A 24,541-nucleotide genomic window follows, 5' to 3' on the forward strand; every position below is an offset into this window, starting at 1 on the left:
TCTCAGCACATGGCTGCTGTTTCATTGACAGGCCCTTGTCCTAGTGTAGCTGACTGGAGGCCTGTCAGTCTTCTCAGTTCCGGCTCAGGATATGATTACTGGTCACAGAGGAGCTGCGGTTTATCAGTTGGTGTAAACCGAGCAAAATACTGTTGGAACCGGAATTCGTGTGCAGTACTGTATCCTGATGTGGCAAACTGTTTAGTGAGTGTTTGTCTGAGGTGAATGCTGGGGTTTGTGCAGGGGTTGGATGGGTTGGGTCATGTGGTTGAGCTGTCATGATCCCCCTCAGGCACAGGCCTAATTGTTATCTTTCCTTTTTGAAGTATAGAAATTAATTCACTAAATTATTTCTTTATCTGCCAAGAAATAATGAAAATGTAAATATATATATATAATGAAATAGAAAAGAAGAAGTGGAGTATATCAGGTGAAGAGGTAATCTGAGAGACATGGTTGTGATTGATTACATTAAGGTCTCACCTACAGTAGTTTTCCCACTTTTCGTAAAATAGTCTGGCACAATCACACAGACAGAGAAAGAGGCAGAAGTCACCAGTCAGGGAACAATATCCTGCTCAGAAGACCTCTCACAGCACACTCTCATAAATCACAGAGACAGAGCCACCACCTTCACTGTCAGCCTGTTATTATGCACACACTCCGCTCCACGTTCCACATGCACTCCCTCAAATCCGCCAGGCCTACGATGAAACCGAGCCATCAAATACAAGAAATTTGAGTTGAATTTAAACACAAGACTCCCCCCTCAAAGATACACCTCACCTGCACTGATTCCCTCTGGCTCTGCATAAAACGCACTGCTTTACAACAGAAGCTCTGTGCAGTTGCTCTGCCCCGGCCCTCTGCCCCGGCCATTCCTCAGTGACAGGGTGCAGGCATGAGGGGATGAGAGGCTCTAAAAGGCGAGGCGATGGCTGGATGAAAGCCCCGCAGCTCAGGTCCCAGGGCTCTGCATCTCGTGCAGGTGGCAGGTGTGATGTGGCCGGGTGCAGAAGCGTGAGGGCAAGGAAGAGGAGGACAATGAAGCTGTCTGTGGCCCTTGCTGCAGCTGCAGCCGGCAGGGAGGAGCACAGCTGACAGATGAGAAAGTCCGACAGGCAGAGGAAGGGAAGGACAGAGTGGAGATGGAGATGGGACTTCAAACAGGATTGTGTTCTGGGTGTGGAGAGATGCATTCTTGTCTGGCATGAAGTAGGTGAGGACGGAGGGTCAACAGGAAAGATGGATGACACAAAAAAGGAAAGGAGCAAAGCCATCGTATACGTTGTTCCTGGATGGACGTTTACATGACATGGTTTAGCTCATTTTTTGTCTGAGTGCATATTGATGTCAACCACCATCTCTGTGTGGATTTTAACTGATGAGACAGTAATCCTCTTCCATTGCTGCCCTTGTGAAAAACTGTCCACAGCTCCCACTAAAACCCAGAGATCTCTCCTACATGGCGCTCCATCAAAGCATTGATGGCCATGCCTATCGTGGCAGGTTTTAGCCCCCCAAAAAAATCACCCACAATGCTCATGCGTGACCCTCATAGCAGAGGATAAGCTTCAGATGAAGGTCTAACACCACTCAAGCAAGACTTTTTATCATGGATCACAAAAAGGACAAGTGAAACAACGCTGCTCTCTGTTACAGCGAACTCTCCACTGAGTGTGTGCCCAAAGCACACACAGTGTTACACACACACATTTCCTACTTTCTCTATTGGACCTGATTAGAGTGACAGGGGCACTTCCCATTGGCTGTGAGAGTGGCCCTCTCCTTCCCAGGGCAGACAATTTCCCCTACTCCAGAGCTGATAGGAAACTTTGATTGTCCACTCCGCTCAGGAGAGACAAAGAGATTTTTCCTCTTGCAATGCACATATCACTCCATCATATCTTTGCCTGCAATATCCTTACTCACTTGCCTTTTCCTCTTTTCCTCCACAGTCTCTTTCCTCTCACATTTTCTTATCCCATTTCCATTTTCTGTTGTGGGCTGCAGCTTGTGAGTCCATTAAGCTGGCACAGATGGCTTTGATGGGCAGGAAGTTTTACTTCATGTGGTGACATCTGCATCCTGTGACACAATCCTACCCTCTGTACATGATTTACTCTTTTGGCTTACCACCGTCTTCTAATAGTGTTCCTAATAATATGTGAGCATAAGCAGGTGCTGCTAAAAGCACTTCCTTTAATGGTACAGATTGATGGTAAAGACTAAGTAAATTGAGAAAGGGGGGGAGGTCACAGCAAGTGTGGCTTGTGAGCGTGTGGAAGGAACCAACAGGAAACATCCTTTTCTTTCTCCATGCAGGGCTGACCCTCCCTGAGTACACACTTCCTCACAAAACCTCTCCAACTTCCTGCTGTGCAGCCACCAGGAGCCCCAGCGAGAGCAATCCAGCTGTTCATCTGCCTCCCCGTCTTTGATTGCAGTTTCTTTATTATTCAGTTCTGCAAGTACATTTATACAAATGAAATGCTCTCAAAAACTATTAAATCCATCACCTTTTTCACAATGCAAAAAGGAATCTTGAAATTAAAAAGAGCCTTATTTCAAATAAAATTGTCTTGTTTTCTGTTATGCAAGAAAAATACATGTTTCAATAGTTTTTCAATAGAAAAATAATCTTAGTTTGAGAAAAGATTTCTTAGTGATTCAAATATATTTATTAAATAATGAATTCTTAGTAAGACCAATTTTGTTTGCAGATTTGTTTTGCATATTTACAAAGAAATTCTCAAATTATAAGAATTGTTGACTTATATCTATCAGGGGTAAGCTTTTGCACTGCTTTATACTGATAAAAAAACAATTGTTCAGTAGAAAGTACACTTTATGGTTCATGCTTTATATCATAATTTTGTTGTCTTTAGTACATTTGATTTTTTTATTCCATCATGATTTTGCTGCTTGTGTTTTTGAAGCGTCCAAATCCAAATGAAGAATTCTTGAAGTAAACTTGATGTATAGAAGATCCCATGTTTTCTGCTTGAAGACGAGAACTGATGTAGTGAAAAGTCTGAGTCCTCATAGAGAACATTCAGCGACGAGTAGAACATAGTTACATTTACTCATACTTTTACAAAAATGTCTCTTTATAAATTTGTACTTTTAACTTGTACTTTTGTTAAGTACTATACTTTTTATTCAACACAACAAAAATGAGCTTTTTCTTAGGAGGGTAAACATTTTTAATTTGTAACATTTGTATTTTAATTCACAGAAAAAAAAACTCAATTTTGCACACATGTTGTCTTTGTCTGCTTTGTTTCATAGGCTGTGAACATTTAATTAGATGCTTGATTCAAACTGTCACTCAGTTTTAAAGGAGTTTTCTTTAGAAGTTACTTTTTTACTCCTATTTAGATGTTTATTTCGAAAATAAGTTTTTCTCTAATTAAATAAAATAAGAAGTCATTATATTCTCACTTGACAACAACTTGTGGCTAAACTATCCACTAATATGAGTATCTAATCTGATGAGTCTCCTCCACAGTTTTTAATTGTTTGTGTTCTAATGGGGAGGAGGGAATCTTCAACAAACATTGACATATTTGGAGATCCTTCAGGAAGCTGGTGTATGAGTATCTGCACACACTGGGCTCTACATAACGGAGACTTCAATAGTAACCAAACAAAAGGTCATTAGAACACTAACAGGATGAATAGCAGCTTCAGCCAGGTGGAGGTCAAACAGATCTGTGTTCAAACTCTGATGAGTAAACTTGATTTTGCGTTTTTTGTGGTCCTAAACTTTTGCCTTATTAATAGAAAACATTTGCAATTGTTGTTATTCCTTTAAATTATGAATTACAACGTAAACGATAAATTGAAGTTGTGTGATACATCAAAAATAATGTGTTATGTTAATAAATAGGCGTGTAAAGATTTCACTCTCGACTCAAGACCTGCTCCTGAGTGAAGAGCAACGCTCACTCCTGTCACCAGGGGTCGCTGTTTGACAGCAAATGCCCTGCACCTCTATGAAGTCTTCAGAGTGAAGTCCTTATGCGCTCTGCAATTTTCTCACAGGGTTTTTATATACATCGCAGTCGGTTCAAATGTGCGCTGTTATTAATCTAATGACATTATGGGTAAAATGGCACGTGCATGCTTATGAACCAAGCCTATATGACGGGGAAAAGAGCAGGATTGGTGACTTTGTGTCTGACCTTTTCGGAAAGAGAGCTAATCCCGAGCCATAATAGACTCCGGGACCGATATGGAAAACTGCTGCACCGTTATCTCGGTTGTCAAGGAGACCATCAGTGCACCGGGGCCGGTGGAGATGCCTTGGTATTAAAAGAGGAAAGTGCGCTTGCGTGTTTTCTATTGGAAATGTTTTTCATTTTCTTTTTTCTTTTTAAAAATCATAAATGCTTCATCATGTCTTGTGAAGTGTGGACGTACACCACTTTTACCCCCATCAGCTTAATAATAATATTTTTATTAATATCTGCGAATGCAGTAGAATGACAAATTATTTGACAACATAAAGGTCAGCCATGAAAAAGTATGCATGGGTGCCTCCCCCTTACATTATTTGTTCAATTAAACTGTCTGACATCAGTTCAACAAATTTAGAAGATTTGCTGTGTTTTTGGTGTTTCAGTTCAACAAAATGCCTCAGCAGTCCATTTATTTCATAAGATGGGCCTGAAAAGTGAGGAACGTCCGCTGACGCAGAAATCACGGTCAACTAACGGTGCGTGTTAAGCGTCTTTATTCTGTTGGGAGGCTGGATATGATGCTATCATCACTTTGCAAGTTATATTTCATAATTAAATGTTATTTCTTTATTTATTCATCTACGTTTTCACAGTCAATCAAGTCTTTGTGAACTTTAAATCTTAATCTTTGCGAACTTTAAAAATAATTTATTTTCTGCAAAACTAAAGCATCTGAAATAAAAAGAAAACAATGAATCTTATCCTAGATTATTCAAATCTGACTGATAGATCAAGTATTGCATGTAATATATCACTGTAATATAGCCTGCATTGATATGTAAAGTGTGTGTACCGACAGTCTAGCCAATAAACTCCCTCTTAACGCCAAATAGAACCTATTGGTGTAAAACGTGTAAATATGTCTCATTCCGTGCGCCTATCTGTCACTATCAACCTGCAGGATCTCCCCCCACCAATGATGCATTAGATGCATTGAATGTATTTGTTGTGCAAGTTTGAAAAGGAGGCGATAATCTGGGAGCGAGAGATAAGGAACACCAATTTATTCAGCAGCACTTTGGACCCTGCTTCCAGCCTCGGTCGGTGCTGAAACCCCCAGCAGTTTGCTGATAACGATTAGGCCATTTATTATCTTCACAGAGAACAAAGATTGTGCGGTGCCGATGAAATATTACCCCTGGTAATAATCAGAAGGAGAGGGCCCCGAGTATCTAATGCAGTGTGCATATAATATCATTACGCACACATGCGCACGCGACGCGCACAGAGTGCAAATGGAATAGACAAAACGAATCAGAAAAATACACAACAAAACATGTGACTGTTGCGAAATTATTATTATTATTATTATTATTATTATTATTATTGTTATTATTATTATTATTATTATTATTATTATTATTATTATTATTATTATTATTATTATTATTATTATTCGTATTATTATTATTATAGACAGCCTTCAATTCTGAAATCAGATCAGAAAAAACATTTTTTGTCTCCTAATTAAATTACATTTACTCTTTAAATTACTTTTGATACCTACAGTAAAAACCTTTACCAAAAAAAAAAAAAAACTGAACAAAGACATAAACTGACTGAATAGACTGAACAAGAAGACTATTTTAACACTTTGAGGAATCTATATTTTTAAAACCAAAATAAATAACAAAAAACCCGAATTAGAAAAAATACAGAAAAAGTATGAGAGACCAATATACACAAACTGCATTGCCTAACCGAGACCATGAGTTCCTTTTTATAGAAATACTTTCCCACATTCTGTGAAGGTCTGTGTCATATCTGGAGCTCTCTCAGCAGTTCTCCGGATGGTTTATGAACATTAAAACACGCGTCACTGATCCAGTCAGACTTTACATTTCTTTTCTTTTCTCCCTTTGTGTGCGTGTGCACTCTGGGGAGCACGAGCCCCGAGTTGCAGAGGTCCTCGCAGGCCCTGCACCTGCCTGGCTCCAGCGCCGCGCACGAGTCCAGGTCGCGTGCAAGAGATTTTAGGAGCTTTGCATGTTTAAGAAAGCTGTTTGTCACTGTGTGGCGATATAAGAAGCCAAAAAAATATAACTGGGGGGGGGGTTAAGGTGTTTAACGCAGTGGTGGGGGAGGGGCAACGGATGAGAGTCATAAAGCAAAAATCTTAGGACGTTAATTAGGATAGGATTTCAGGACTCATTTAGAAGATGCTTAAAAGAGAGAAACTTCTACTAATAATACTCTTGAATTTGGGCATGCTGGGTTTTTTTTCTTTTTCAGAAGTGATTCTGGTTTTGGCCTAAAAATCTGAGTTTTCTACAAAATATTTCTGTGCATTTTAAATTGCAAAACATGTCTTGGCATCTTTACAAATCCTGCAACAGCTTGGGTACATATTTTAGTTCCATGCTTCTCCTTTGATATTGTAAGTTTGCACACTTCCTTCAATAAATGTCAAACTTAGATGATAAACTATTTTGGGAGCATAAAAGGTTTCATCCCTTGAATGGCATTTTTGTCAGATTGTTTAATCGACACCCGGAAGACAAGCTGCTTTGACGTGCCTTTACGTCGCCGCGAGCCCCGCAGTCTCCACGCAAGCTTCTGAGGTATTCCCTTCGCTCCTGTCCAGAGAGCTGTAGCTGCAGAGCAACAGAGGAGGGAGATCCGTAGAGATCTGCGTCCAGACGCGCACCGTTCCCCACCGGTGACCGGCGAGCGCAAAGCACCGCAGCTTCCAGACTCCACAGAGCATCTTCAGCTTGACAACCTCTCTGTCCCCGTCATTAATTCAGGCTCCTCTTTTTGGGAGAGAACAGCTGCAGTTGCGCAGTGAATCAGATGGACTCACTTTGCTTGGATTCTCGCAGACTCACCAGATCAGCCACGCATTCAATGTTTTAACCTCGGGTGGGTAAGTCAATAACTGTATCTTTAAAAATATTTATGATTATTATTAGTTTAAGACTCTAACTGATAAATAATAATAAGTTTAATGTTCGGGAAATTAAAAGAAAAACTCAGAAAATTACATGATGTCGAATTGACAATTTTAATAACCAGTCACTCAAGTTTATTTGTGAATAAATAAACTTTCGAGATTTACTGTTGCAGATTATGTGCATAAATTGAAAACATTTTTAGGGGAAAAAAAAACAAAAGGGAGCACGCATATAATTCGTTTTATTAATTAATTTAATTATTAATCATTAGACATCCTTTACGACGGTTTTCGTTTGCACATCAAACTGTTTCAAAAATTCTAAGGATGGAAATGTAAAGTAGTATATCAATAACAGTGCAGTAAGAATCGCAGTGCGCATTGCAAACGTGCGCACTTGTAACATTTTCGAGGAATCTTCCCGCGGCCGCGTGTAAATGCTATCAATAATCCCTTAATGCTGCCCGCCTCATGCTCCCGCTGGCAATGTGCCTCCGTCCTGCAATAAAACTCTCGATCACGAAATGGCCCAGTGTGTCATCAGCGCAGTATTAGTGACGACAAAAGTATCCAATTGTCATGCTTTAAGGTGCATAATGACTGCAGCGATCCTCTTTCATCAGCTGAAAGAGCAATCACACCAGCACAATGGTGGAGCAGAGACAGGGGCGGGCTGGGGTGTCCACAGGCATGCATGAGCTGGAGTGAATGCATGCTTCACCCCCTCCTCTTATACCCCCATGTACCTGCGGAAATGTCTGACTTTTTGTAAACCCCAAGAAAAGCAGATTTATTTCACATTGTTTCATCGTGATGAGCAGTTTTAGAACTTTTTGGACCATTTTCGGTTTGTAATTAAATAATTGTGCACTGATGTCCTCCTCATTTTTATGACATGTTTTTATTTTTCAGCACAAAATGTGGAAGTGGGTGGTGCTACATAGCATCCAAGCACCCCTCCCTGCATTTATACGGTCTTGTGCTGGGCGCTTGTCTCCATAAAGTTCCCCCCCCCCCCCCCCCCCCCCCGAAAATGCCCCGGCTCGATCTAATTAGCTGTAAGTAAAGGGGACAATAATGCTTCAGCTGGTTTGTGTCATCCTCCTCTCTCGGGCTCTGCTTATCTTCACAAGCCCTACTGTGGCTCCTCACACCACCTTCCTCCAACCCCCTGAAACACACACACACAAGAACACACACAAACAAATGTGGGCACCGCAGTCACGCACCCTCACATGGATAAAGATGGATGACCGTGCCCAATGGGAACAAACAGGTAGATAAAGCCAATCCCATTTAATAACAGCATGGATCGGAATGATAATCTTGTTGTTCATTAGCCAATGTAGCTGCACAGCTGTTGCGCACGGTCTCCACTACACGCAGAAGGTGTTGTGAGGAGGAAAGGTGTTCTCCATCCAAGGAGCATCCCCGAGTGGGACACACCTCTGTCCTTGACGACGGCTACTGGAAAGCAAAGCCCCCCTTATTCTTAGCCGTCCGTCACACTCCTCCATCTTTTGTTCCAGCACAGATACAAATGGGATTAATGAAGGTATAAATTACAGAGCGCCAAATCCTGCTGAGTAATCCATTTGGCAAACATGCAAACAACACGAGCCGCGACTCTCCTGAGCCTGCCGTTGCAACCGTCACAATTTAACCACAAGGCTGTGGGACAGTGCGCAGTAGACGTGCTTTCACTGCACATCAGAATCAGCGGCTGCACACAAGCCCAGACAGAGGGAGTCATTGTGGCTTCGAAGATGTGTGACAGCAATTATTTTACAGCATGAAACTTCTGCATGTAATGTGCTATTGGTGATGGATGAACTGTGAGTTACAGCGCAGTGCTACCGGAGAACTAAAATGTTAAGGTGAGCACGTGGTTCTACTACCCACCTGCCAAGTGGGATTGCCTCTTTTTTTAAACTGGAATTTCAGTTATTCCATCCGCAGCTCCAGTGCTGGTGCACACAGACACTAATTTGTTGATTTTAGACGCTGACAGGTTCAAAGAGCTCATCAGCTCACTGCTCCTGGCAGCGTGCCTGTGATTTAATGACCGATGACTGACATGCGCACTCACATGCGCATGCACACCACGTCATAGCAGTTTGGGATTGCAGGGGCCTCCTCAGAGTTTCATACCTGGACGTTGGTTCAGGTCTACGCGCACCACGTGTCGCCTCTTTTCCCTTGGGGATCTGGTGACGTAAAGCCCCGGCGTCAGCGTGGCGGCAGGCTTTGAACCACCTGCAATTAGGTCTTGTCAGTCATTCAAACGCACGCACGCAAACGTGCACAGAAACGGTGAATTTGGACTCCATTTGAAAGCAGCTTCATAATCCGGCGTCAAAATAGTAATTGTGAATTTCTTTATGTTCGTTTTGGCTTTAGCAGTTTCAGGAATTTTAAACATGGGCGTCAAATGGTAATCACCCACTATAGGTGAGGGCCTGCATGCGCCCCTCCTGGTCTGAAGGCACCATTAGCATGCAAACTGTTTGACTGCCCTGTCCCCCAGACAAAAAAAAGCCTCTGTTTTCACAAGAGGAATGTCTCGCTACCAATTAAAGACAATTAGGCGCCCCGAACAATGGGGCCAATTTCGGGGTCATAAATCGACTCCTCCTCTGTTGGTTTTGGAGGCGCTGGAATCGCCGCTTGTTTACATAGCAGAGGTTTACGAAAGCAAACGGACAGTTGATAAAGAAAGCAAAATATGTTCCAAAAGCAATTTTCAATTAAATGCGAAATACAAACATTTTAAAATTATGACAAAATATTTTGAAGCATTTATAGTTCAAATTTACAACAGTTTAATGATACAAATTAAATAATAAAAATTGTTTTTAAGAGTAAAAATCTTATTAAATCTAATTAAACCAAATTTAGATTGGTATTCAGCATTATGCAGGTGTCCTTAATGAATCTTAAACATTTAAGTGTTTCTGGGTATATTGCTTATTTAATTTAGGATTCTGATTGAGAAATATTTTGTTTTTTTCGGTGCCTGGAAATGGAAATTCTATGAGTGAGAGCAGGGATGCAGCAAGCCAATTGTCGCAAGGAGCTCCGTGATTGGTTGAAACGGATGCTCCGCCCTGCGAGGCTTGATATGGGAATTTACTGGCGCCAGCCGCATCAGTCTGCGCCACATCTCATTAATGAGCCGCACTGAACGGATCAAGAGGTTTACGCATCCATTCAGCGTTTGGCCGTCAGCTGATCCCAGCTGCAACAGGTATCCCCCCCAGCCAAACTTAGATTTTTGCGTCTTTGTTTCTTTTTAACTGACGACACCGGATTTATTTACTTCGACACGGAGACAGCTGCGTTTTTTATTTACAATCACAAGGATCTAAAATGATGTAAATTTTATTTCCCGTGTTATCTGATATGATTAGATCAATACGGATAAAAGACGCACGGACGGAGAAGGCTAAATTAACATTTTTGTCTTCGTTTCTTGCAGGTTCAACCGAGGACGGGGAAAAAAGCACCGTCTTGTTTAAGGATTCTACTTGCAAAGTTAATACTCACAGTCAGGTCTTCACAGCCCGCTGGACTTTATTATACCAAGGACTGAACTTCCATCAGGAGTCAAACAGAGTCGCCCTCAAAAGGGAACCAGCGCAGTCATGGAGGTCGCAGCGGCAGACCAGTCTCGGTGGATGGCGCACCATCATGCAGTTCTGAATGGCCAGCACCCGGACTCTCACCATCACAGTCTGAGTCACAACTACATGGAGCCCATGGCGCCTTTGCTGCCCCAGGATGAAGTTGACATGTTTCTGAACCACTTGGACTCTCAAGGGAATCCGTACTACACCAACTCCAGGGCAAGGGTTACATACAGCCAAGCGCACGGTGAGATTCACGCATTATTTTACGCACAGCATGAGGAATGGATAAATGAAAGGAAAAGTGGAGGATTCATGCTCTGCATAAGTCATCTTATGGATGTGTATTTAATTTTTCATTGTACCATAAAACAATGTAAAGCAAATTACAGAGAATACGTAACGTATGCAGTGTTTTTAAAGAAAAAAGAAAAAAGGAAGAGTCGCTATGACTTTTGTGAGCCGATTCACCAACATAAAAGGGATTTCTAGCAAATGACAGCGAGAGGAAAGGGAAGTATGTCACTTAACCCCTCTCTGTTGGGGCAGGGGTTCTGAAGGGGGAGAGAGAGACACTTCCCGGATATAAAATAAAACCCGCAAATTTACTAATAACAATCTTTAGTCTGTGAGCTGCAGTGGAAGAAAAGATACTTCTCAGACGAGAAGCAACTTTGCAGGAATATTTAAAAAACTGTTTTAGGTGAGCTGTGCAAGGCTATTATTTCAGAGAAACGATTTAGATCCAAAGCTTTTTTTATTTTATTTTTATTTTGGTTCTATTTGTCTGCATCTGGACATAAATGTCGGGTTCGAGTAATTTCGAATATTTTCCTGGTAAGGTCTTTTTATAAGGTCGTATCTTAGATAAGAAATATGTTTACTATGAAGGCAAATGAATTGTGATTATTGTGGATTTCAGCTCGCCTCACTGGGAATCAGGTTTGCCGGCCGCACCTCATTCACAGTCCCGGTATCCCTTGGCTAGACCCCGGGAAAGCTGCGCTCTCTGCGGCGCACCACCATAACGCATGGGCGGTCAGCCACTTCAGCAAACCCGGCCTTCACCCCGCTGGCTCCGGCTACCCGTGCAGCAACAGCACCGGCACAGCGTCCGTGTCTTCGCTCACTCCAGCCTCGCACTCAAGCCCGCACCTCTACAGCTTCCCCCCAACCCCACCGAAAGACGTATCCCCAGACCCAGGTCCCACCTCCCCGACTTCCACCTCGACCAGGATGGACGAAAAGGAGTCGGGCAAGTATCAGCTGACGGACGGCATGAAAATGGAGAGCTGTAGTCCGCTCCGCAGCGGCCTGGCCTCCATGAACAGCCAGGCTCCAGCCACGCACCACCCCATCCCAACGTACCCGGCATACACCCTGCCTACACCCCACGAGTACAGCGGCAGCCTCTTCCACCCCGGCAGCCTGCTCGGCGGCTCTTCCTCCAGCTTCACGCCCAAATGCAAAAGCAAAGCCAGGTCGAGCTCAGGTGAGTTGCTGAGCATCATGACAGATCAAATGTATAAGACCTAATTAAACGGACCGACCCAAGCGGTGTAGTTTACTCAAATTACGCACTGTGGTTTACCTAACACCAGCAGATAAATCTTTTACTTTTTAACTATTTTAATATTAACGTTGTCACTGCTTTTCAGCTTGAAATGTTTATTTTTGCGGTTGATCTTCTGCATAAAATGTTTTGCAAGATTTTTGCTGCATACAAACCGAATTACGACCACTTCTCCTTTTCAAAAGTGAGAAATTGTGTCTTTATGTTTATCTTTTTTGTAACTATTTTTAAATGACTATTAATTGTGTTTTTCTTTTTCTTTTTTACTGTGGAGCAAAAAGTACTTACAAACTCTATATTTTTATACTGATTCAATGTCTCATTCTGACATGATTTCACAGTAACTCAAACCTAGTTTCTCCTTCGTGCCACAGGCTTGTTTTCTTTCAAATGTGGCCTTTATTGCGCTTAGAAAATAAAGGAGTCACGACGTCCTGGCTCCTGCCATATCCTGTATACCTCCAAGTGAACAAATCACGACCTCCACCCCGCCCACCTCCCTCCACAGTACTAACAAAGCACAGGCGACAGAGCCCTGCTGTTTGTGTTTTTAAAGCCTGGTCTTGGCCCAGTGCGCAGACACGAAGCTGAACAACTCCATGGCGGAGTTACTTCTCTGTAAAAAGGAAAAAACAAGCATTTTGGAGAGTGCTGTTTTGGCCAAAAAATGCATATATTTATTTAACTAATGGTCCAAAAAAGTGCTTCAAATAAAGCTGCATATTTTTGTTCAGTCTAGAATGGTACCTGATTCTTTTTCCTTGTGTTTAGAAGAAACAGCTGAGCCTTAAGCTCATGAGAAGCTCGTTAGGTTTTAAAAAATTAAAGAAAACCTCTGGCTGGTCATGAGTCAGTACATTCCCAACATTGTTCCAGCTTTTGCTGTGAAGAAGAAGAAGAAGAAGAAGAAGAAGAAGAAGAAGAAGAAGAAGAAGAAGAAGAAGAAGAAGAAGGAAAAAAAAACACAGATTGTTAACAAGTTGTTTCAAATGCACGCCTACAATTATCATCATGATCATCCAATGTGGCAGTCTGTTCAAATACAACTGCTAAAAGCTTGCAGTCTGATCATCTGAGTGAGTTTTTGTGGTGTAGAAATGTTATTTTGTGACATTCAAAACAAGCTTGCAGATGCATTTTACACCACAAAAAAGCTTCTTATCTGTCAAAGGCGATGCCCAGTGCAAGGGATGATTGGGTTCGGACAAAATGCCACAATGACATTTCAGCTGTCGGCACATATACCTTGGAATCCTGTGGCTTTCTGTTTAACGAGCCTCACGCCTGTTCTGTGTTTTTACCTTCCCATTTCTTATTTCAACACTTAATATTGCATAAGAAAAAACATAGCAGTCATTGTTGTTGAATATTTCAAGAATTAATGAGTTCTCTTCAGTGTGCCAAACTTGTGAAACAGGGACAGAGAAGGAAGGGATTAAAAACTCACAGAGATGCATTTCAAAAAGAACCTGGCTTTTGACTCGGGTCAGATTCCATTCTGAAGCGAGGGTGGGACTTTGGGTGTCGCTGCCTTTATAACAGGAATAATGAGATGTGGCTCAGGGGAAAGAGGAATCTTTGAAATAAATGAATTGTCAGTTAAGCAATAGGCAGTCTTAACTCTGTCAAACCTGTATGGGAGAAAGCTCTTTGCAGTTCAGAGAAGAATCAATCAGCTGGAATCCAGCTGTTGTTTAAAAAGAATTCAGCTTTCAATGAGAAGATGCTTCTTTTGGCTCCATCTTGATGCACATATTTTCATCAAACCCTATAGAGCAGGAAACTTTTGTTTCCGCACATGGGTGCTGATAAATAATGTAATCCTAATTTGATGGTGTGTCTTCTTCTTGTTGGACACCTCTGGTCATGTTGTGGCTGTATTTGGTGTATCAGTTTACACAGAGGTGTCTGTGACAGCCATCCATCCTTGCCACACCTGTGCACCAATGTAGATTTTGTCTCTATTATGCAAATTTGACTAAATATTACAGGTTTTATTGAGCTCCTCAGTTGCTTGATTACATGGCAGCTATGTGTTTCTTTGAACAGAAGGTGAATTTTTTAATTATATAAAGTTTCTCCTTGCCTCCTCTTGAACTATACACAGAGGGTCGTGAATGTGTCAACTGCGGTGCCACTTCCACCCCTTTGTGGCGGCGGGATGGCACTGGTCACTACCTGTGCAACGCCTGCGGACTGTACCACAAGATGAATGGCCAGAATCGACCACTTATCAAGCCCAAACGAAGACTGGTGAGTTGCGTTTTTTTTTTTAATAGAAATTCTTTTTTGCTTCGTAGTTTCACACCAAAAGCAAAGTACCCAAATATGAGCACAAAGCAGATGCAGGCAGCACAATTCCAGGAAAGTTATATTTTCCCTATGATCTTCCTGGAATTGTTTGTCCTGCTCACCCCCCGATGATCCGCCTTCATGACCCGTTACAATACTGCTACTATTGCCATTGTTCCTGCTATCATTATTGCTGGTACTTCTGATACTGTTACTGATACCAATGCCCAGGCCGCTTTAGTTTACACCATGCTCAAGTAAATGAGAAGAAACGAGGGCGCACGTTTTGCCATGTGGGGAACAAGCCTCATCACAAAGATGCTCAGTTACCTGTGATTGATCTATCTATCTATCTATCTATCTATCTATCTATCTATCTATCTATCTATCTATCTATCTATCTATCTATCTATCTATCTATCTATCTATCTATCTATCTATCTATCTATCTATCTATCTATCTATCTATCTATCTATCTATCTATATCTAAAATGTGTATATATATCTGAAATGTTTTAATAGAGAACTTAAAGTTATAAAATTCCCAGTTTATGTCTATCTATGCATAAATAAATAGAAAGTTGGTTGAGATATAACTTTTTTAAAGAAACATATTTAATTAAATAAAGAATAATTCTGAGTTTATTTTCTGCCATTAATGTTGTTATTCTTTTTTTTTTATTTCGTCCACGTTTTTTTTTGCTTTGTTTTAAAATGATCAAACATGGTGGCTTATTTTGAACAGCAAAATATATGAAGTACTGTGGTATTAATATAAAAAACATTTTTATCAGTAATACACAACAACAATAATATAAGCATATTTTTTTGTGCCACATTAAATCATAACATCTGGGTCAAAGTGTCCGCCGAATGTAACCTGGTGATTAGACCAGGTGATAAATTAGAGTCCCACTGTAAAACTATTTCAGGTGAACTTAAAATAAATAAATAATAAAAACTCATGAGGTCTCTTTACGGGTATTCCTCGTGTGGTTCCCGGGTCGTTTCCACGGCCGATCCCTCTCGTGTAATGTGCAATAGCCCACATTTTCCACTCGCTCGGCCCGCGTGGCAGGGACTTTGGCATTTTCGGCTCAAGTGTTTTTCAGAGTTGTGTTCAAAGAGGCATCCAGTTGTTTCCTATCCGGATATCTGGCCGGCCCAGATAAGGAAGTCGGGCTCCCGGCTGTTTCCGCCGTGAAGCAGCGCGCTGCATTCTGCGCGGCCGGAGTGACACATACTGTAAAGAGATTATCACAACAGTGGAGGAGCCGCGTTTACGTGAGGAGACGGGAGAGTGAGGGGCGGGATTCGGAAAATGCGTGGATTTGCAGCGTTTCTTTTACGCTTTTACTCATTTGAGTTTTTGTCTGGAGATGCTATAATAGTTTGCAGACCACCTGAAAATAGTTATAATACCAGTAAATGAAAGCTGCACACAAAGCAAAGAAACAGAGGGCTTTGGAAAATAAAGCTTCATGTTTGCTATTAAGAATTGATCCGCTATGGACAGATATATAGGACAGCGGGTTTTTACACAGGTTTTCATTAAACACAAATTAGTCTATGAATTTCAACTAAAAGTTTTTTTTCTTTTTTTTAAATATCATCAAATGAAGACAGGATTTTTTATATGTTTATCATTATTATTATTTTCAATTATGTGGTTTAAGTGTTACCCAGAAAAAAACACGAATTTGTATCTGCGCGGTGTTTACTGGCAACACGATGTTTGCGGAAAATGAGAAGCCTTTATTGTTTTTTACTTTTTGTTTTGTTTGTTTGTTTGCAATAGTTCATCAGGTTTAATTACTTTTAATGTGAAGTTTTTCTTCTCCCCGTCAGTCCGCTGCCCGGCGCGCAGGCACCTGCTGTGCAAACTGCCAGACCACCACCACCACTCTTTGGAGGCGCAACGGGAACGGAGACCCGGTGTGTAACGCCTGCGGCCTTTACTTTAAATTGCACAATGTAAGTAGCCTGAAAAAAAGCACATGCACATTATAAAACGCTGCGCCACAGCGCATGTCTTTGGGGGTGAGGGTGGGCGGGGGGGGGGGGGTGGCTGCTGAACTGGTTAAGTGGGCGGACAGCGTGTATCGATTTAAAGACAGAAACTGAGAGTGGAGGTAAAGCCTACTTGCCCTGCAGAGCAGAACCCACCAGACCTCCTTTTTTTTTGTTATTATCAATCCATGTTGTTTGAATGGGGGGCGTTACTCCCCGGAGAGGCGGGCCGGTGGGGGTGTCATTCAGTGTAACGGCGTCGGTTACGTTGATGAGGATTTGTCTGAAGCGGCTCCTTTCAGACTTAGCCTATCCTCATCCTCATGAATTCATATTGACCATGATGGTTCTGTTTGGTCCAGACAAAAGCTAAGAAAAAAAGGCGCTCCTGACAGGCCTGCTGATGCACATATGCAAAACAGATGCTCATTATCAACGTTTTTCCAACACTGCTGGGATTCATAATAGGCAAGTGGCCTGACATGACAGAAACCATAATTGGCAGTGAAACATTTCTGTTGACATTTTCAATTATGAGCCAGCGAGCAAATTGGAATTAGGAGCACAACAAGCTCATAGAACCACAATGCAGTATTCACACTGTCACTGTAGCTTTTGTCTGGCAGGCGTTGAGCTAATGTGCTGATCTCTACAGGTCAACAGACCCTTGACCATGAAGAAAGAAGGCATCCAGACACGCAACCGCAAAATGTCCAGCAAGTCCAAGAGGAACAAGCGGGGAGGGGACAGCTTTGACGAGCTCTCCAAATGCATGCAGGACAAGGCCTCTCCCTTTGGAGCTGCACCCAGTCTCACCAGCCACATGACCCACATGGGTCACCTTGGCCCCTTCAGCCACTCGGGACACATGCTGCCCACTCCCACGCCCATTCACCCTTCATTTGGTCACCCCCATCACTCCAACCGCTCGCCTGTCTGGGCTGAGCCTCACTGAGGCAACATCCAGAAACCCTTGGCTTGGAGGAACCACCACATTTGCCATAAACACTAAATGACTTCCGCATCGAAGCTGAGCAGACTTGTGTCGAGTACGGCGGAGGGAGGGAAGAGGCCTTTGGTTGGACTGAGTAGCTGAGGGTTGCGTCATGTCTGGCCTCACTGATGGGACGCTGCAGAGTGCAGGACTTTGTGAGGAGCTGACTGGGGTTTGCAGAAAAAAAAGTGAATCAAGATGCTTGTCATTCTTTTTGCTTATTTTTACTAAGTCACTTTGGTACCCACCTCTCCCTGACCCTGTAAGAGGAGACTCAAGAGAGGTCCTAAAAAACCCGCTGTTTTCACCTCATAAGCATATCCTTATATTCTGAGATTTGTGCACCCTGTTGAAGACCAGACTGCCGTCCACAGCTGCTATGGACAGACAGGCGGACTGCTCAGTGCTGAGGGTCTTGAGACTGGATGAACAGAGACAAATAGAGACGCTCTGTTATATTCCAGTCAAACTCGCAACACCAGGAAAACCTGTGCTCTCCTCACATGCTGGATTGTAAAGCCACCACAATGTTCCCCTGTTTTTGATAACAGAGTTTTATGAAAAAAAGGAGAAAGCGCAGTAAATAGAGTGTTTATAAATGCTTAATTGCTATTATTGTTGTTATATTTGATGTTATAATTATTGCTACGATAATTTATTTTCACCTTTTAAGCTTTCATCGGACACACTCGGAAACATATGATTTAAACTTCATGGTTATTACGTAAAAGAAAACACTGACCTGTCCTAGATGAAACGTTCTTGAGCTGTACGTTTTTTTTAATCATTTTTCCATCTCACAAAAAAAGGAAATAAAGTTTAATACTGAAGTAAAGTCTGCCTGTTATTTGTATCAGTGTCCGGAGGGTGAAACCTCCCCCCAAAAATGTAAAAATTAGGAATATACAGTGCTTCACAAAACTCCTTTTTCTAAGTTTGGGTTGGCTCTGATTGATTCAATAACTGTATTACATACAGAAATGACATTAAACTCCACTTTTTCCAGAGGAGTGCTTGGTCATTAAATCCAGAAATGATATCAGATGTATTAGAGGGGAAGCTCTGTGATCCTTAAAGCGTGATAATGCTTTGGTCAGGCTCCTCCTCTATCTGTGATGGCTCGTTGTTAAGAGAAGGCCTCTTTGTAGAGCTTAGGCCCCAGGCTGGACCATTGTGCCCAGACAGCAGGCTCCAGCAAAGGGCTCCCAAGTCACACACAGTCATGCATATGCACATACTCAATTGCTCACGCATACACATGCTCAAACCTCAATATACACCCTCATATATATTCCTTGCAAGCCTCTAAAAAAAAGTTCTAATAGCTAAGCCTTCATTTCTGAACTTAGACATAAAATGTTCTAAAGCCAAGAGTACAGCTCGGAGCAGCTCTTGCTCCCAGTGTCGATTGGAGTAGCCTTTTCTCTTTTGGCCGTGGTGACTGGAGTGAGAGGAAGGACAGCGGGTCTTTAGTGGGAGAGAGAAGAGGAAGGAAAGGCAATCATGCGACCTGAGCAAACACATGGGGGTCTGCTCAAACCTTCACACACAGATGTGCTCGCAGCTGAGGCGGCCAGGAAGCAGGCGTCGACTCTGTTTCACCCTCATCTCGCCCTCTTTTTTTTCTTTCTGTTGTTTATTTTTTATTACTCTCTCTCTCTCTCGTTTGTGGCTCTTTCTCTCTGTCTCTTTTTGCCTTTGACTTTCCCTCTTTTTGTTTTGGCCATTCTGTCTGCCTCCCATTTGGACGATTACTGTAAAATAAAAGGGGCTGAGAAAACTTTGAACACAGTCAGCCACTAATGAGTCTGCTCGATTAGGGCCAATTTCAAGTCATCATCTGTGAGTTCAGCCTACCCTCATGCACCCACGGCACAGACTGTCCGATTACACCGTCTGAGCAGAAAGTGGACAGCTAGCCTTTTCTAAACCCTCCCCCATGTTCACATCTGCAGGGGTTTCCCAGATGGTTCAACAGTTGAACATGCTTACAACAGTTATTGAAAGCTTTGTATTTGTGTTAAAGAAAGTACAGATGTATTAGGAGTGTTTGTGCACACGTGGATGCAGGATCAGAGGGTTGCTTTTGACTGCTAAAGGGGAGGGATTCTCTTGATCCACTTGCTGAGCACCAGTTCTAAAGTAATGCTCGACCGCCAGTGAACAGTCTGGCCATCTGTGTGCTGTGCAGAGTTGTGGGAGCTGGGCCGAGTTCAGGCGACGACTCCAGTGGGTCGGGTGCTTGTGCTGCCAGCGAGCCCGCTCGGCTGGGCTTGGCCAGGCTCCCAGAGCCGGAGAGGAAGGCGGGGGGGTGGTCTACACAAAGAGCAAGCGCTCCTCAATGAGGCCCTCCAGAGGGAAGGAGCAGCCCTCCTAAAAATAATACAACAGTCTGCTGGGCCAGAAACTCCTAGGTCACATATGAGACATGGACAAGCAAGTGCACGTGTGAGGTTAACTTGATCTGTGACGGTGTAATTCACTCTCAGTTCACTTTCGTTGCAAAATTTTCTCCCAGTGTCACAAAAGTTCAAAGTAAACTTGCTTTTTAGAAATCACATTCACTGTCAATAGAAAAGATAACCAGTTATTACGGCATCAATACATTTAGTCAAACACATATGTGTTAAAACTATGAAAATATATAGGGTTTTTACCACCCAATATATCAACCATTTGTATTCAGTGTAAACATTGACTGCACGAGAACCAGGCTAAATGAGCTGACGTCATCCATAGACAGTGACTTGCTTCTGGTTCCAACAAAATGAAGTCAACTCAGTTGCCATTTTTTTGCGATAAAGACATCACCATGTTGGAACCAAAAATTGTCAGTAAGCAGCAACTGGTCCGGGTTGGTCTGAGTCAACATTTCTATGGCAACTACTCTCACCAATCAGGAGGTTGCTGTTAGTCCACACCCCTTTCTCTTGAAAGCAAGCTCTGTAGAATCTGTTAATCAAATGTTTTGAACGTTTAACATGAGAACACATACTTTTATTGAGGCATCTTATTGAACTTGAACACCTTGTAATATAGAATATTTATCATGAAAAAAAAAGGATCAGCAAGAACACGTTAAAATAAGGTATCAGAGCAAGAATGGTTATTATGACAAATATAATGACTGCATTATAGATGTTTATTTATCAATAAAGCCTATAGGATTTTGGCATCTTGGAGCCAGCAGGTACTTCCTGTTTAGAGCGCCAGAGGGGAGGGATCGATCACTCATTCTAATTCTCATATAGAGTCAATGAGTGTAACACAACATGTCTATAAAAAACATATTGTCAGCACAAAAGGCATTTAGAAGGGAATGCAGAAATAGAATGAAAATACTCAAAGTGGTTTTTCTTTTCTAATCATCTACTCTTTCAGGGGTCTTCCCAGTGAATCGTCTGCCTTCATCTAACCCTCTACTCTGCATCCTGCTTTCATATCAACCACCCTCATGTCCTCCTTCACTACTTCTTCTTTGGTCTTCTTCTTGGCCTCTTTCATACAGGACCAACCTCAGCGTACCTCAGATTAGTCAGAATAGGTGAAATTCTGAAAAATTCAAGTGCAGAGACTTAAAAGACAAGTATTATTTTTATTAAATAAGAGAAATGATCTAAGCTCAGAAAGCAGCTATTTGAGACGTGAATCTGGAGCCAGAAAACAAGGAAACATAAAACAGCAGGATATCTGTGAGGAATAGCAAAAATCTTAAGTATGTAATTGAAGTTTCTTTAGTCCCCCTTAATAAATAATCTGACCAACTGATACAGAGGCAATTTATCACTAGATTGATGTTATAAGAGATGGTAGTGAGAATAGAGAAAATTGCACTGTGTTATGAGAAGGTCTTTAGGTGACCTTTAGCATGAATACAATAAAAAATAACATGTTGTGGTCAATGAACAGAAACACAAGTTAAAAAGATGTAATCAGGAAACAGTTGAAAAACGTTTGTTATGATTGTTTTGTGCCTTTGGGATTGTTAGCCATTTTATTATCTGGAGGCAGAAACAGCTGAATGTTCACGTGATCAGTCATGTACGGACACTTTGTTACATCAGATGATTTGAAAAGAGTTCTTTTATTTTCCCTAACTGGTTCTAAACAGGGTTTCTTGTTTTTTAAATCATCTTGGTCTTAAACTGTACATAAAACAAATGACAGAGATGACATTACATGCAGCAGCAACACAACACTTAAGTGAATGTTTGATTGTTTCCATGTTCAGCCTTCACCACTGTGTCCACCCGTTAAATGCTGTGTTTCAGTAAAGTGATGGCTCTGTATACCCTATCCTCATTAGGTCTCCCTACACCATTAGCTTCACTGAGTGAGACATCCCCTCCTAACTCACGTCCAGAGTTATGTGGCCCAAAAAAGCCATAAAGTAGGAAGTTACTTATCTTCACTATCCGAGCAGCATTCCACAGAAAAGATGAAGAGAGGAGATCTCAGATGCGTCGGCGGGGTGAACATGGTGGCCACCTAGATCAGAGCAGCGAGAGGTTTACGACTTTAACCTGGAACTGGATGTCTCAACTCATCTCGACTCCCTATCCCCCCCACCCTGCTTTCCCGTTAGTGCTCACCAACCTCCCTCAGAAACCCCACTCATTCCCCCTCTAAGCACCATGTTACTATCTTTCCTCTAACTGCACCCCCCCATACTCCCATTCTTTTCTTCATCTCCCACTCCTCCAGTTTATTTGTTTTTCCATCAAATTGAATTAGAGGAATCAAAAGGTATTCCGACTATCCCCTCACAAACTTGAGTTAGGGAGAATGAGACGCAGAAGATGAAAGGAAGTGCAGTGCAGTTCAAATGCAGGTCTTGCTATGAATGTGTGTTGTAGTGGGAGGGGGGTCTTGACCTCTGTCTGGGCCTAGCTAGAAAAGCATCCCTCCTTCCTCAGACCCCAAGAAGGATATTAAGGCTGGAAGACGGGACAGAATTTAGATAATGCAAGATATGTATCTGTGCCTTTAGTTGCCATTGTAGCTTACATTTAACTTTGAAAAAAGGGAAACAATGTGACGTTATATTAAACAACTTTTTATAAGACCTAATTTTAATATCTGCCAAGTGTTTCTGCTATAATGGGACTCAAATGTGAACTTCCTTTTTTTACGGATCAAGAAAAATTCATAGAAGTAGCCCTTCTGACAAGTCCCTTAACAGGAAATGGAAAAAGAAAGGTAAAACACCTTCAATGCTTGAAAGAATCCTCAACACAAAACAAAAAAACCATACCACACGATGATGCGACTGGCAAAGCTCTGGCAGAAAAATGAGTGTTGCTCAAAAAACGCTGACATAATCAGTGATGGCCTCTGCTGACAGGAAACAACCGCATCCTGACCTGTCAAGGTACCAAATCTGCTTATGATCTCTTCAAAGTCTGCTAAAATTGATCTCCTGTGATTTCCCTCGCTTTTTCTCTGCCCTTAACCTGCAGTGAAATGCTACTAGCAGGTTACAGCTGCACAGCAAGCTTGAGTGAAGACAAGGCCTCTGCAAGCAGTAAAAAAAGAAAAGAAAAGGAGAAGTGAGAAATTCAAGCAGGAAGTACTTGTGTTGTACTATTAAGGCTAATAAAGTCTCAGTGAAAGGAGAATGACAACAGCAGGTAGGTATTTATATTTAATTCTAAAGAAGTTCTTTGCTATACATTAAATTCTGGTTAAAATAAATCCACAGCTGACCACTCCATAATTGTTTTACATGTGTTGAATACAGGGAAACAAGAGCTTGGGAATATGTGCACTGTTTACGATTCAAATTGTTTAATGCTTTTGTGGAGTACAGCTCATGCAAAAAATGCTTGGTATATATTTTGAACTTTGAACAAAAGGAACAATGCAAGAAAAATAGAAGCCCCAAAATGTGGTCTCTCACAATAACATTATCAATGAGGATGTGAAACCAGAAAAATGGAAAAAGGGGAAAGAAAACGAACACATTCATCCATGGCTGGAAGTAGAACTTGTTGTCATAGTTTGTGGTCTTCCAAAGGTTTCTAAGTAAAGTGAACCAGTAATGAAAGAGGCATGTAAATAGGCTCACAGGCTTTTTTGTGGTCGCTAAAGTTGTGTTCCCTGGTGAATATCCTTTCTGTAGCTTACTGTTTAATCATTTCACCCAAGTGTTGGACATGCCATTAATCCCAGATACCTGTGGATATCCCTTCACATTCATGAGTGCCATCTGCTAAGACAAGCTGTGTAATGGCAGGGTGTGGACACCTCCTCTCGCCCTGAAAAATCAGGTCAGGCTCCTTTCATCGCGGACTGTGAGCATTCAGAATGTCCACCTGGGACAGGTTGTGTTCAGGTCTTATTCACGTGATGTTCTGCTCGGCTCGGGCCCTCCTGTTCACCTGCTCCAACAGACAAATTCCTCCCTGCCGCCCGACAAATAAGCCTATTCACATGGAGGCTCCCATTGACACACTGAGGAGCAAGGACAGTACTAATATCTGGGAGGACTCATGGGAGTGGGTGTCTGGATCTGCCATCTTTTTCCGCACCGATATAAGGTTACTCAGCATTCCCTGACTCCCTTCCCTCACTTTTACTGGCAAGTAACAGGAGACAGGTGTTAATGGGTGAGTCAATGGTGGAGACACCTCTGAATGGATCCTTTGGACTCTCCCAGAGGGAATGATGACAGAATAGCCGCGGTTACATGGGCAAAATATCTTGATCGGATCAATGGTCGGATTAGAATTCAACCGTGCACATGGGCCCAGAAAAACTTTTTCCGATTAGAAAGAACGTTCACATGATCACACTTTTGGTCGGAATAATTCATTTGGGCATGCGCAGTAGTATTGAAAATACCTGAAGAGGAAATGAGTTCCACTGTAAACAAAGTGAGCTGCCATAAACATTTGTGCAGCAGCTCA

General features: G+C 42.1%; 1 protein-coding gene across 7 annotated transcripts; it reads left to right on the forward strand.

The window, feature by feature from the left end:
• Positions 1 to 6,374: 6,374 nt before the first annotated feature.
• On the forward strand, positions 6,375 to 18,468 carry gata2a (GATA binding protein 2a). Of its 7 annotated transcripts, none has more exons than XM_078948003.1 (6): positions 6,375 to 7,106; positions 10,616 to 11,010; positions 11,686 to 12,255; positions 14,444 to 14,589; positions 16,478 to 16,603; positions 17,295 to 18,468. In XM_078948003.1, exons 2-6 carry the CDS (start codon positions 10,782 to 10,784, stop codon positions 17,592 to 17,594), a joined length of 1,371 nt encoding a protein of 456 aa, XP_078804129.1. In that variant the 5' UTR covers positions 6,375 to 7,106; positions 10,616 to 10,781; the 3' UTR covers positions 17,595 to 18,468. The 7 variants fall into 7 exon arrangements, with proteins under 7 accessions (XP_078804129.1, XP_078804127.1, XP_078804131.1 ...); XM_078948001.1 differs by having other exon boundaries at positions 6,791 to 7,110; XM_078948005.1 differs by having other exon boundaries at positions 6,791 to 7,110; positions 16,478 to 16,564.
• The last annotated feature ends 6,073 nt before the right edge of the window (positions 18,469 to 24,541 follow it).

Source organism: Oryzias latipes, chromosome 5, assembly GCF_053564925.1.
Source record: "Oryzias latipes strain Hd-rR chromosome 5, Olatipes_Hd-rR_3.1".
Lineage (NCBI taxonomy): Eukaryota > Metazoa > Chordata > Actinopteri > Beloniformes > Adrianichthyidae > Oryzias > Oryzias latipes.

Bases quoted from the DNA above. Each gene is read 5' to 3' on its own strand.
- gata2a (XM_078948003.1), top strand. From the start codon at position 10,782: ATGGAGGTCGCAGCGGCAGACCAGTCTCGGTGGATGGCGCACCATCAT. The intron at 12,256-14,443 runs GTGAGTTGCTGA...AACTATACACAG, and splicing joins CAAAGCCAGGTCGAGCTCAG to AGGGTCGTGAATGTGTCAAC. The intron at 16,604-17,294 runs GTAAGTAGCCTG...TGATCTCTACAG, and splicing joins TTTACTTTAAATTGCACAAT to GTCAACAGACCCTTGACCAT.